Below are 15,568 nucleotides of genomic sequence, written 5' to 3'. Positions count from 1 at the left end.
AATTTTACACTTCGGTGGAGCTTGTTGGCACCTTCTGTGAATGGCATAAATTTCTCATGACAACTAAAACAATTTAATATTCTTGTATGCCAAATGAGTAAAAAAGCAGGAATATTAAAATCCAAACTTCCTCCTTAAACCAAAATTTCCACATGCTGAACACAAGAGGTCCCAGCTCCCTTTTGTCAGGAGGATGAAAATTATTTTTTTCATACAAGGGATCCGTATTACCAAAACAAGCAACTCAATTTCCAACAGCTTTCCAAACCATGTTTACTGTACTCATAAGGGAAAAGCAGTAAAAATTAAATTTCTTAAACAACCTCCTTGCTAAATGTCTTTCTGCATTTCCAAAAATACGTACAAGTTATAACACTCCTATTGAATATTGTTTAATACCAAGTCTAATTAAAAATTCAGGTTTTCACGACCATCCTTACCTGCTGCCTTCCTATTCTTCATTCAACCCAGTTAGTTTACTAACATCTAATGATTCAACATAGCATGTTTAATCAGAATCTCCTGAAATTATACTCATAAGTCAAAAAACCCTGAACAAAAATCTAAAAAAAGTCTAAAAAAATACCCTTCCCAAACTTCTGCCATTAAATGAGACTCTGCCTTAAGCTGTATGTGAACTGTGTATTTTTAAACATTCAGAAATATTTATCTTTTATAGAAAATCATATAAACTTGAACAAAGCAGTAACTCCCATGCTCAAACTTGCTACAGAGACAAAACTTATACATTTAAAATAGCAAGATCATAATAGCTGAATAAATCAGAAACATCACTCTGGGAATACTGAAAATTGAGAAAAATATAGTCAGCTTGCTGAAGACCTAATCAGATACTACCACTGCTGACTTTCAATCTGCTGAGGTTTGTTGCTATGCTACTTCTACCTCATGGCTAAATAGGCTTGGTGACCCAGTTGTATCTATACATATTAAATGAGCAATAGTGAAATAGATCTGATTTCATCAGGCTTTCGTCTTGTAGCTAAATCCAGCTTTGCTGCTTTCTTTTCCTTTTTTTCCTGCTGCTTTAGGCTTGGTAATAGGATTCTAGGGTTAATCCCAAGGATAACTGAATCTTGAATAAGGCCAGTAACAATCTATATTTCAGCAGTGAGAATATATTATAAATATTTATCAGAACCCATTTAGAGAATAGTAAGAAGGCAATTTGCAAAGTTTTGTTCCCATGCAGATCTCAGTACACAGAAAATTTGAGGCAGTTCAAGCAATAAAGGTTTGTAATTTGACATGCTAAAAAAAAATACGTGGTGTTGAAGTTCAGCATTCATATCTTGCTATATAATAACTGCTTTCTCCTATCCTATGACTTGCATACAGATAGCCTTCAGGTATACAGTATAACCCTACATATACGCCATAAAGAAAATATAAAAACCTTATTCTAGTACTCAGAAGGAGCACACCTGCATTTCTTAAATTGTATTGAAAGTATAGGATGAAATAAAATTAAGATTATATGCCAATTTACACTATTGGCACTTCTTGAAATTTAAAATATATCACAATTCTTTTCATTGTGAAATGTGTATATATATAGGTATTATAGACCAGAGTTAGCGCCATTCAACAATAATAAAACTGTTAGATCACAAAATATTTGCTGAAAAAAATATTGTAGCTTAATATGAGATAAATGTCTGGAAAAAGACCAAATACTGGGCCAAAACCTGCTCTCGGTAGCTTTGTTAATCTTTCTAATCAATATGATTATATGCCCATAAATCAATACAAAGCTCCCACTGACTACAAAAGGATTAATGTTCAGATCATAAAGTACGGTGCTGCACTGAACATCTCAGAGTTACAACAAAGAACGTCAGTGTAGGTGAAAGATGAATTACCTTAGCAAGATGAACTCATTTATGGTCATTTCATGATCCCGTGGCTAAGTTAGCATGTATTATTTACTTAAAATCATGTGTTTCTGACTTCTACTGGAAATTGCAGTACCGTAAACTTCAGCATCTCCCAGAGAAAGCTGGCTGAACTACTGCACTACTGTAGCACTGCAGTCCTGCAGTCTGCACTGTATGGCACTGCTACCCAGAACATTCTAGAAGGGAGTTGTAACAAGAAGAGATTTTCTAGGAAATTATTTTGCAAACTTTTTTATTGTCACTTGACTGGAAAAAATGTTCTTTCAGTCAAATTCAAGTTGTTTAGAACACAAAGCACCCGTGGCCAAAAAGATGAATCATAGAATCATAGAAACATGGAACATCTCAAGTTGGAAGGGACCCATAAGGATCATCAAGTCCAACTCCCTGCTCCTTGCAGAACTACCTAAAACTAAACCATATGACTAAGAGCGTTGTCCAGACACTCCTTGAACTCTGACAGGATTAGTGCCGTGACCACCTCCTGGGAAGCCTGTTCCAGTGACCGACACCCTCTCAGTGAAGACCTTTTCCTAATGTCTAAACTGAACTTCCCCTGACACAGCTTCATTCCATTTCCTCATGTCCTACTTCTGGTCACCAGAGATAAAGGTTTGAGTATTAAACCATTGTCTATAAATTCACTAGATATGTGAGGTTGCTACTCAGGGCATCAAAAGCAAGATGAATTACAAGATAGACACATATTTCAGCATGAGGCCACGGAACTGGGGATGGCAGGGGCTACGGCATCACACCCACGTTCCCACGGCTTGACTTAAATGTGCCTGTCGCCCTTGCAGGGCAGAGCAATGTGCCTGGCTGCGCGTGGTGCCTGGGGTTTGCGAGCAGTAAGGAGGCAGCGGCACACGCTGCTGACGTGCGAGATGCTGATGCTAAGGCAGGGAAGTGTGAGACAGGAGGGAAACGCGTGAGTCTTGAAAGCATGACACTTGAGAAGTCGATGAGTATTTCATTCATGTTTTGCCTAAGTTAAGAGAACCTTTAGATTCACACCAAACTAATATCTTGCCACATGTCTTAAAATTTTCACCTACCAAATAGATGACTTTTATAGAAAATATATTTAAAAAATGGGGATAATAGAATAAATAGACCCTACCCTGTCCCAAACCTTATGGACAGCCTGCATTTTCTTCCTTTTTCATTAACATGGTGAGCCATCGTTCCCCAGAAGAGTCACCAAAGACAGCCCAGCCCAGCCTCTTTTAGAATTGGTAAGGAATGAGTTCATTGTTCAAGAGACCATTCACCCACCACAAATTTTTAATTATACTGTCACAACAGCCCCTAATAATTGTCTTCTAGTTGGCAGGATGACTCAGAAATGTGCTTTTGGTCCAACATCTGACATGCCATGAAAATTCACGGGATTGATGATATGTCTGATGAAGCAAGGGTATCTTTAGTAAGATTTGTGCTTTACTAAAAATTAATAATCTGGAAATAGCCACAACAGATTTATTAACCAGTGGAACCATGAGGTAGAGCTATCATCTTATTTTATATACTGCTAAACTACTCATTTTAAATACTACTAATATACTAGAGAGCTAGGGTTTATTCTGGAAATTGCAGAAGCCCATGTCATGTGCTGTTAGAATTCTGACTTCCTGACATTTGACAACTATAAGAAGAGACAATAAAAATCTGTATTGATGCCCAAAGCAATCCCTCGAAGTGTAAATGGAGGTGACTTTTCTAGTCATCTGGAATTGTCAGCTATACTGTATGGTAATAAATGTACAGTTTCCAGCAACATGCCTTCTCCTGACATCCTAATGTAGAATTTCAGCTTCTAATTTCCATGCCCTTTGGCATCCACTCAAGCACTCTATTCCCTAGAATTAACACTTTGTGACAGATCTAAAATAAAACAGATCTTGTTTTAAGATTCGCCCTATTCCTTTTCCAAGTCTTTCAATTTCTTTTTTCTCTCTTACATACCTTTTGAACATTTTCCTTGCACAGAAAACTAAAGTTACTGTTAATAACACAACAGTATAAAATCACCCGATATGTTAAAGCAAACAGTAACATATAAGAAGGAAAAAAAGGTGTAAAAAAACATTTTGGACTCAAGGAGGTTGTATGGGAGACATTTATGGGATGCAGGGGAAGAGCATTTCAGGATCACACAGCACACACTTACTATAGAATATTTAAGGGAAGAACAAGGGTCAGAAAAGGGATGGCTTTAGGTGATTTGGAGACAAACAAATAGGGGAAAATAGAGGGGTAAGGGGAAAAATTGTTGGTCCTGTGTAAATAGTTTTCAGGTCAGTATGTTTGTCAGGACACATCCTGCTTTTCATCAGTTCAGTCTGTCCTGTCTTCCATTTCTACCTCTTTTCCTGGGTGAGGGACTCTCTGTTCTGTGTGTGTGTCTGTGCATGGGTGTGTGAGTGCAGCAACCAGAGTCAGACCACGGGTCGCAGGCCCCATGTGTCCTTGATGGGGAGACTGGAGCGTCTTCAGTGTCAGCAACTGGAGCGCGACTGTGGGTCATGGGGACCCATGTGTCCATGGTACCAACACCTGGAATGAGTGCCAGGTTGCTGGTCCTGGGGGGTCTCTAGTGGTGAAACGTGTGTGTGTGTTGTGTCTCTGAGGGTGAGGTCTGGAGGGGGTGGCTATTTGGAACAAGGGAGACCCCAGCAGCATTGCGTGTGTACATGAGATGGTCTCCACCAGCAACTGGAGTGGGGTTGTGGCCTCAGGGACTTGTATGTCTAGGTGACAGCAACGGGGCAGACTGGAGTGTCTGAGCCCAGCTGCTGCGGGGATCCACACCGTACACACACACACACACGTATATATATTTTCTCACCAGCAGACTTCCATCCAGCTCAGGCAGACAGAGGGGAGCACAATGAGGCTGTTGGTGCTGTTCATGAGTTCTCTGCGTTTGTCTGTGTTACCTGTGTGGTTGGCCTGGTATGTACGTATATACATGAATATACGTTTTGTGGTACATACATGTGCTCTGTGTGCATGTGCCCACTGGGAATACATTTTCAGCCTCACTGCTGGCACTCCCACCTGTCTTGGGGTGTTGAATCTGACATGTTGTGCTTTCCACTAACAGGTAAAATAATATACATATAAACAAAGAAATCTCTACATTGAGATGCCTTGTTTATTATTTTGTAACTCTAAAAGAAAAATAACTTCATCTTCTAAAGTTATCTCAAGTTTATTTGTAGCTATATGAGGCTCAGTTTAAATTATTTGTAGCTATATGATTTCTCAGTTTCTTGAGAAATCAAGAAAAAAATGTAAAAACACAAGCTTCTTTCTAAATTCCCCAGCAATATATCAGGTATGGATAGATGGCATTTGAATACAAACATGAGTAACTTCTGCATGGGATCTGGCTATCTGTACTTTTATGAAGGCTTACTAGCCTGGGCACAGTTCTGAGCTGAACATGACCACTTGGCTTTTGGAGAGTGTCCTGGTACTAGCTGTAATTCTCAGAGAGAGAAGACTTGACCCTGCACTAACATCACCATGGTTTTTGTGTTGTATTGATTTACATACTGGCATATTATTTGAACCCAAATATTAAAAAAAAAAAGGTAAGCAAGTACTATAAGGAGTATTATCACTGGGAGAGCAAAGTAACACTCCATTTTCATCCCTTTATCATAGACTGTTCTGTATATGTCTCTTTAATATAAGTATTTGCTGTTCTGTCTTGTTGCACAGACAATATTGTAGGGTTGGTTAAACTGAACATAACAAGGAATTTTTAAGTACACTAGGGATAAGAAAAAGCCTAACTACTGAAGGCATCTGTTGCTAGATAGATATGGCTAAAATGTTATGTATACACAGAAAAGAAAAAAATATTTGGTAAATAGTCCCTATTTACACAGATGAAGGCTAAAGTATTCGTGTCACACAAGGATGAAGTATCTTCCAGTCTGTTAGTGACTAAGGTGGATGATGAACAAGTACTTGGGATAAACATTTAAGTCAGCAGGACAAAACAAAAAAGCAAAAACAACCAACCAACCAAAACCTAAATGTATTCTTGATTTAAGGGTAAAAGGAGCAATGAGATACTCTAATCTGACCTCTTGCATATCGTCTCACCACCCACGTATCACTAGTCCTTAAAATTCCCTTGGTTACTTCTGTAATAGACCATAACAATTAAGTTTAGTGGTAGATGTTTGCTTGAAGTGCATCTTCCAGGAAAGCATTAAATATTGATATGAAGACAACAAGAATCTTTCTTTGCAATTTGTTGAGGCATATTAACTATTTATGTGCCATTCAGATTTATTGGGCTTCAACTAGTGATTCTTGCAGTGCTTTTATCTGACAGTTTTGAGAGTCTATGGATGCAAGAGTTTTCCCCAGCGACAGCATTTCTTAGCTGTGACGAAATCAGTTATTAGCCCATTTATTTATGAACTCCAGAACAGCCAAAAAAAGGTCAAATTCTGTGAGTTTGAGAGTACGTCTGAAATCCAGCTTCACAGATGACTCACTCAGGACTATGATAAGATGCTTTCAAGAACCATAAACCATAAATTTCAATCAACCATAAACCACTTTTGGTCCTCAGAGAAGACACCTACAATCATTTTTTTTGTAGAATCTGAGCCAATCCTTTTTGTGTTAAATGAGTGATATGATCCACATTTACGTAACAGCATTCAGCCAGAACCCAGGAGAAATGCAGTCAAAATCTGAGTTCAAATATTCATCATTTGCCTCCCAAGAAAGAAAGTGAACTATCAGTCTATAAACTATTTAGATGGAAAGTTGTCTCTAGTCAGGTCACTGAAGCTGTACAAGCATTTCTAGTTGGTCATGTCAGATGAAGGCTCCAAGAATATTGCAAGAAGTTTGACTCCTAGTGATCCTTCACTTTTTCTTTTTCTTGATACAAACTGTAATTTTCTTTCCTGAGGATCAGGGTCCCACTGAAGTCAATTAATCTCATTTAAAAAAAGTCAACTAATATAACATCCTCCGTACCCTAATCTTCCTCTCAACTCCAGCCCCACCTGAATTAATTCAATGAGTAATTCATTGACTCCTTTCTTGACTTTCCCTTTCAAGAGGAAGTAAAATGAAACTGTAATTCTGCTGGGGGAAAAAAAAAATTGATGTTGTTTACAGTATTTGATTTCTTTCTTCCATTCCTACTCTCATTAAGAAGGAAGATTCTTTCTGACCTTTTAACAATCGCTGGGTTTCCATAGTTCCCAAATTTTCTCCATTGTTATTTGCAGAATAGTCATCTTCATTACATTTGCTAAACCTGTCCTCCAGATATATTTTTCATACATATATTTCCATAGACACATGGAAACAAAACACAAGGAAAAAAAGTCTGTCTTAGTGTATTTGAGTATGCAATTTAATTTAAGCTTCACTAAAAACACATTAAATGGAAGTAATAAAGGAAACCAACTTTAAGTTATTTTTAAAGAAAATTCTGGAAGTTTTTGCCAGAGTTACACTCATATAAGTCTAAAACTACTAGCAAAGAAAGCATAAGCACAACAGGCTACCTGGCTGCAAAATCTAGCATCCTCCTCCCTTCAATCAGTCATCAGGCTAAGGTTTCCACCCATGGCATGTTTGTTAAGATTTTAAACAAGCTTAAGAAAGTATTTCCCAGAAGAAAGGAATGTTTCCCTGTATCTGTATCAGAGAGAGAAATTCCCTCTCCCTGTAAGAGAATATAGGTGCAATCTGAACTGCAGAATGCAGGAAGGAACATGCAGCAGAAAGAGAAAGGAGCCCTTTGTTAAACTGAAAAGCTCTTTATAATTTTTTTTCTGTATTATCATATTTAAATATTTTAATTAGGAAGGCATAAAGATTGTATCAACTTAGGAGCAAGGGGAGCAAAGTAAACAGGTTTGCAACCACTGACCTGTGGGAATTACATGATAAACTGCTATTAAAAATCAGTGAAAAAGGGGCGTATCTTCCACAGATTGCTTTTATCCCCAACAATAATTTCATAGGCTGCATGCATAGTTTTTTCTTTGAAATGAATTCATCCAGAAATCTCCTTCCCTCTGATTTAAGTCCATGCGCCAAACTGCACAAGAGCAGGAGATGACTCTTCAGTTTTCCCAGAGCATGATTCTATTATGCCTGGTATGCTCATAACATTTAATTTCCAGTTCCTAAACAGTAAATACTAGTTTGGACTTTTTTCAAAGGCTAACTGTTTTTAAACAGTCCTACAGCTCCTGACCTTTAACATGTCTGTTGCTGTAAGGTAGGTTGTTTCTTTGTGTGGTTTTCCACACCTCCACAGATTTGAAGTTGAAATACATTTCTCCTGCAGACTGCAGCCTACCACAATCATAAACAAATTACACTCTCTGTGTCAACATTTGAAACCAAGTCACTAAATCATAACATGCTGGGATGGAATTGCTGCCCCTATCATCTACCACTTACTGCTATCAAAACATATAACCGGATTAGTGGGAAAACAGCTGTATTACTCATACACTTAAGCTCTTTCAAACAGCAGGTTTCCTTTCTGCAACAAAGCACAGCACTTCAGATAAGAAAAATGCAAATCCCGGAGGAAATCATGACATACTAACCTCTGGCAATCTTTACATGACTTCATAGTTCATTCAACCTTTTTTTCACTGGAAATAAATGCAAGAACTATATTAAATCAGTAGAACTAATGTATTTTAACACGTCTACTTTTAAGATTTTTATTCCCTGGGATTTCTCCATATACCAGGCACGGTTCATTAAATCATCCTGTCACTTTCTAGAAGTGATTGGCATGAACTTAAATCTGTGTCTCTCAGTTGTGGGCATGAATCATCATACGTATGGGTGTTGTAGGACAACATCTTGGCAGAGGTTAGCAGTAAAACAGCTCTCTAGTTAACTCAAAAACCTGATTACTAAACACTCTATGTTTATTAAAGCTAACAAGCCATAAAACAACTGTTGCTTTCTTGGCCAAAAGATCCACAGGGGAAAGAGAAATTGTAGATAACTTCCAGTTATTGCTAGTGTTCATGTATCCATCTGCTAATATTGTATTAACTGAAAATTTTCACTTAGCTTTTTGGACTTTTTAACTAGCCAATGATGTCTAATACCAGAATGCTTCAAGAGAAAATGTCCTTGACCAATAACATGAAACATGTTGAATAAATCTACATTTCCTTCACCTACAACAAAATGTTTAAGTTGATATTTTTGGGATTTGGATTTATTAAGAAAGTGTTAGATTTGGACTTGATCTAGACATGTCATCTTTGTTATGGAATATTCTGTGAAGAATAATGATCATAGAATCATTTAGGTTGGAAAAGAACTTCACGATCATTGTGTCCAACTGTTAACGTAACACTGCCAAGTGCACCACCAAACCATCTAGGACCACATCTACACGTCTTTTAAATACCTCCAGGGATGGTGACTCAACCACTTCCCTGGGCACCCTGTTCCAATGTTTAACAACCCTTTTGGTGAAGAATTTTTTCCTAATATCCAATCTAAACCTCTCCTGGAGCAACTCGAGGTCATTTCCTCTCATCCTGTCATTGTTACTTGGGAGAAGAGACCAACACCCAGCTCGCCACAATCCCCTTTCAGGTAGCTGTAGAGAGTGATAAGGTCTCCCCTCAGCCTCCTTTTCTCAAGACTTAAATAACCCCAGTTCCCTCAGCTGCTCCTCACAGCCCATGTTCTCTAGACCCTTCACCATCTTCATTGCCTTTCTCTGGACATGCTCCAGCAACTCAGTGTCCTTGTAGTGAGGGACCCAAAAGTGAACACAGGATTCGAGGTGCAGCCTCACCAGTGCCGAGTACAGGGGCACGATCGCTTCCCTACTCCTGCTGGCCACACTAGTGCCAGTGCCAGGACGCTGTTGGCCGCCTTGGCCACCTGGGCACACTGCTGGCTCATGTTCAGCCGGCTGTCAACCAGCACCCCCAGGTCCTTTTCCACCGGGCAGCTCTCCAGCCACTCCTCTCCAAGCCTGTAGCGTTGCATGGGGTTGTTGTGACCCAAGTGCAGGACCCGGCACTTGGCCTTGCTGAACCTCATACAGTTGCCTTGGCCCATTGATCTGTCCAGAGCGTTCCTGCCTTCCAGCGGATCAACACTCCCGCCCAGCTTGGTGTCATCTGAAAACTTACTGAGGGAGCACTCGATCCCCTCATCCAGATCATTGATAAAGACATTAAAGAGAACTGGCCTCAGTGCCGAGCCTTGGGGAACACCACTTGTGACCGCATGATATCTCTAGATCATCCTCAGATGATAAAGAAAACAAGAAAAATTATATTATGTTATAATTAATGAGCCATCTGCCTTTTAACACAGTACATAAACTTATTAAATCAAATATTTTAACAAAGATATAACAGAAAGAGTCAGTCAGAAAAATCAAAGCAGTAAAATTAAGAATTTAATACTTGAATAAAGATGAGATCTCAAGTATTCTAGGAATACTTGAGATACATCCTCCTATATGAATGTCATGTATGTAATTTTCAAAGATATTACCAAATGATCAGAACAAATGATTGTTCCAATGTATTAAGTTTTACTTGAAATGTCAAGATATCTAAATCAAACATACAAATAAAGCAACGTAAATGAAAACAGTACAACAAATAATACCAACTTTCCAGTAGATGAATGCATCATGGAAGTTAGGCCTGCATATATGCCTCTGTGAAAATCTTAAAAACAGATAATGTTAAGGGTGATAATATATCTGATGCTTAACTTTGGTTTGAGGCTTTGGTTGGACTGTGGAAAAACTGAGCAAATTAAAAAAAAAAAAAGGAAAAATCCTAAAAACCCCACCAAACTTCTGTGTTCACTTCTCTCAGTTAAAGAATGCCTCGTAGTAGTTTGTTTCCTGTCTATAGCATATGATTTCCTTTCTGTTAGAAAAATGAAATGTCAGAATACGTCTCCCACAACTGCAATACGTAAATCATCTGAACATACGAAAACATACGTTATACAAAAGTAATTGCAATAGTGAAAGGATCTAATATGGATTTTTAAATAAGTGCACAACACCAAATAGCACTTTATGAAAGATTTAGAGATGCCATGTTCTATTATGTGTATTTCTGTGAGTGTTTCCTTCCTCTGAGCCTGAACTAGATCCTCTAGTTCTGGAGTTAAATATCTGATGTGTGCCTCTAAAGTTCATTCAAAGAAGAAAAGTCCTTACATATTGTAAGTTACAAACCACTGGGAAAATGTACTGTAGAAAATGTTCAAAGATTTCTAGTCCTTTTTTGACACAAATCCCAAACTTGGGGTCTCACTAGAATAACACTGAACCTTAGCTAATAAAATACCCCGAGCATAAGGAAGGCTTAGCATTAAGATACACTATTTCTGGTCAGCTGAGAACAAATGAAGGAAAGAGTTTGTAAGGCTGTGTAAATCAGGAGGTAGTGGGGGTCCAGATTTTCCAACAGCAGAAGCTGGCACAGCTCCACTGAACACAGGAATCAATTTCCAGCAGTTTAGGGTTACATTTTTTTTTTTTTTTTAAACCAGTGAACCTAACAACAAGATTTCAGCTCTCTAATGTCATTATAGAAAAGCTTATTTCCTTTAATAATAATAATAAAAACATTAGTTTCTATTTTTTCACTGCAATTTAAACTAAAGAAAATGGTCTAATCCACTATAAAAAATTTAAACAAAGGAAATGCCACTGCAAATAAGAGCTTCTCTCTACTACTTGGAGAAAGGACTAGCTAGACTGACAGCAAACAACGAAGCAATAAACAGTGTTCAAAGAGATTTCTGATAGTGATATTTCAGGTCTTTCTCCCTGCAGGCTGGCTACAACTCATCTGTAGAGTTGAAAATTTTCTCCAAAATCATTCCAGTTACTCACCACGTAGGCTGTCTCTTGTCATTAAGACTATGTCAGTGTTTCCCATCCTAAATCCTTAGAATCAAAGCTCTACAGTTCAACAGCTTAATAAAAAACCAAAAAAGCCTTGCCCAAGGCTAGAGCATGACATCCAAAGTATCAGCCTGAAAACTGGAAGTTGCCTTTACCATCTTCCCCCTCCCCAAATCTATTTTATTTTGCCCTCAGCTTTCTTGAAAACCAGGAATTTGCACTTTAAATTCCAAACAAGTATTAGAAAGACCAAAATACCATTCAAAACACCCCCCCAAACTATTTTAAAGAACTATTTTAAAACTCTATTATATGGAAACAGACGTTTTAAGACTGGTATTCAAGTCTGAAGTGTAGTAATTATAGGTAGCACTAAAGTTTCAGATCATGTTCTGAAAGATGTCAGCTGCTGAAAAACCAGCCCTGAAAAAGACAGTATGACCTTCATTTGAAAATCCTTACAATCCTGCCCTCTTCTTAATAACCCTCTGACCTGCACATCACATATGCTGTCTCTGTACGCATACATTATGTGCATTTTTAAGTTCCTTCATGGATTCTCCCCTCTATTACTCATTATGGGAAAAAAATGCATTGCTACCCATCAAGTTGCCAACTGTAGAACTTCTCAGCAACACCTCTTTGGCAGGTCAAATTTATGGCTGTACAACTTCTGTCATCACACATCAGTCAACACAAGCAACCCAAGTGTGGAAGAAGGAACTTCCTTCTACCTGTTTCGTGTCATTTCATCTCATACCACAATATAAGACCTGGGATCCACCAATTATTTCAAAAGAATTTGCATATACGAGTCAAATAGAAGATGTATTACACAGGCCAGGATAATGTATTGGAAAGGAGAACTTGGCTACACAGAAGTTTGTTTAAATGACTTTTGCTCTTCATTCAAACCTATAGATAGCAACAAATCTAGGATTTTCATTATACTTTACAAGAAAACAGTAAGCCAAATGTGGTATTTTGCAATATATTTTAAGTCTCTTAGCAGCTTAACATTCAAGTATCTCATATCTGGCATTAAAAATAGTTTGCTTATGGCTTTGTTGACAATGCAAATTTTGTGGAAAGATCAGATACTCACTGAAACTACATTCACAAAGTCATCATCAGACAAGGTCTCTAACATCTCAATGACAGAGGTGCGGATCAGCTTCAATGTCAATCCACTGACACTCCCGCTCCTAACAGAAATCCACAAGATAATAGAAAAGTTGAATTTAACAAATTTTATTTAAAATGTACAAAGAAAATACAGAGCACCAACCAGCATTCTCACCAACTTTCACACTAAAATTGTCAAGAATTCTCCACATCATCATTAGTGTTACTGTATTATTATAATAATACATTAAGTCTAAAACTGGCATTCAAAGCCCCAGTCCTGTAGCTGAGAAGTCATAATGGTATATAATTTCATAATTTTCATTTCAAGAAATCTAAGTGAGTTTATCACCTTCAACCAATGCCTTATCTAAACATTTTATACCCCTACACACAGTTTTGTAACTTTAGATTTTCAGATACCCAAATGAAAGCTTGTTTGACTCAAGGCAAAACCTAAGCTGAAGTAAAGAATAAACAAATGTTGATAAAACTCACTGGTTATACGAAAACATTTCACCCCATTTAAAAGCATTAAATGCAAAATCTCTTACTGAGAATTTTTTCAGCATAAAGCAATCTATTTGACACATGAAGTTCAACGCTTCCTTCAGTCCCTCAACATTAGCTAAGCAAACGAAGCCTTGCCAAGGCAAAGAGAGAGCTTTTATTAATGTTTTTGCTCACTTTCTATTATTGTTTTATAGTAACCAAACTTGGCAATTTTTAAATATGTATGGTAAAACATGCAAAGTTTGCATACATTCTCATCTTTCAGGCTCATGAAATCATGATTGAATCTACTGTAATACTTTTAGTCATTCGTTTTTAGGTTTGTGTTTTACAACAGAACTTGGCACACACATGAGAAATTTTCAATTGGTTACTTCAGTAATTAAGAAGTTGAACACAGAATAATATTAAAGTGATTAAAAAACACTTCCTTGTCCCCAGTTTAAACAACTTTCAGGTTTGGTTAGGGGTTTTTTGAACTATTTTTCCTATGCATTTGTTTTGCTCATACCAAGATTTTTGATCCTTGCATACAAAGACTTCTTAATCCTCTCTCCATTTTTCAGCATACAGAGATTTGTTCAATATATCTAAGTACTTTTATCCCTCTGATGTCAATATCCAGACATTAAACACTTACGCATCAACTAAAATAAGCATGTCTTTGGGAGATGCAGCTCCTTGGATATACCTGAAATAAATAAAGGGTGTGAATGACACAAATTTGAAAACACATTTTTTGTGTGTGACGGAACACACTCCGCGACTTCTAAATCTAAAAATAAATCTAGCTGAACTAACAAAATCCTCCTGTTGTAGCTAGTAGAAAACCATGTGCTACCATTTTCTGTCTTGCTGTGTCTTCTAAGTAAACCAAAGTCTAAACCGTATTAGGGAAGTCTGGAAGTGTAATATGCTGATCAACATACACTATTTTCAGATATTGATAACTGAAAAACATGAATGTCATTTCAGAGCTAAAGATCTTGATGACAGATGAATTATTACATCAGCCCATCTTAGGGAAAAATACTAAAAATACTAAAAATCCCACTGTTCTCTTGTTTTTTACCAGTCTAGTGATTTTTTTGCTGGTCTAAATCACTGAGACATATTTGTATACACTCACAAAAGTCTGGAAGAATAGCTCAGTCTAATAATCAGAATTACATTCAATTTTGGCACAAAATCAAAGTTTTTAATTGTCTTATACCTATTTAATAGCTATCCTCCTACAAAAAGTTCCATGTAATGCAACAGTAAGTTGTACTATAGTGGATATTGCATAACAAGTGGTATGATTTGAAAAGTGTTTATTCAGAAGAATTAACTCATTTTTAAAAAATAAAATAGCAATATCTAACCATAGGGTCTATTAGGTATAAATAATCAGAAAAAAAATTCTTTACAGGCATATCTAGAAAGTGACATATATACATTAGTCCATTGAAGAAAGCTTACCATGGTCTTCTGCGAACATCATACAGATCTATTTTGTTTGGAGTTCGACTTTTATCTACCCATGGGGAAGCTAAAAAGGAAAAAAAAAAAAATGTATAGAATAAATTTAAAACCTTATCTTAAGTATTTTTAATACAGCAATATAATGAACCAATATCACAGACTGCACTATATAAACATCAATATTTGGTATGGGTAAAAAATGTCTGTATTTGTGTAATCTGTTTTCTGAAATACCTCTATAACCCTATATATATGAGCATATAATATAATACAATCAAACTCTCTCTTTCACTATATATATAAGGACCTTAAAGGGATAAGTTGTGTTGAAGAAACAGTTACTGACTATAATTGACCACTGACTTCAGTGGAACCAGAATTTCAACCAAAGTACTTCAGAATACGAAATAACTTTTTTGCACAAGAAAGTACTTAATTTTGAAAACAGTGTAAGTTAATTAATGTTGTATACAATAATACTGTACTGACCTAAATCTCAGTTATACATCTAAAAAATTTTACACTGACTCAAGAGAGTTTTACCTAATAATATGAATTAGAAAAGTAACATGCAAGTATCATATTTTCTGAAAATAAAATGAGATGGAAATCTTCATGA

The 15,568-nt window shown here is 36.9% G+C and overlaps 1 protein-coding gene across 5 annotated transcripts in view; it reads right to left on the bottom strand.

The window, feature by feature from the left end:
• The window catches only part of CACNA2D1 (calcium voltage-gated channel auxiliary subunit alpha2delta 1), a gene marked incomplete at its 5' end in the record, with an annotated part of 423,169 nt that overhangs the window by 95,742 nt on the left and 311,859 nt on the right, over positions 1 to 15,568 (bottom strand). For all 5 annotated transcript variants that reach the window (XM_082008681.1, XM_082008682.1, XM_082008683.1 and 2 more), the window contains 3 exons: positions 12,953 to 13,052; positions 14,126 to 14,176; positions 14,947 to 15,016. In XM_082008681.1, the coding sequence (XP_081864807.1) occupies positions 12,953 to 13,052; positions 14,126 to 14,176; positions 14,947 to 15,016 (221 nt within the window). The remainder of the gene's footprint in view (positions 1 to 12,952; positions 13,053 to 14,125; positions 14,177 to 14,946; positions 15,017 to 15,568) is intronic.

Source organism: Phaethon aethereus, assembly GCF_964289735.1.
Source record: "Phaethon aethereus genome assembly, chromosome: 1".
Taxonomy (NCBI): domain Eukaryota; kingdom Metazoa; phylum Chordata; class Aves; order Phaethontiformes; family Phaethontidae; genus Phaethon; species Phaethon aethereus.
The sequence above is the reverse complement of the archived record's forward strand: the minus strand, read 5'-3'. Positions and strand labels throughout refer to the sequence as shown.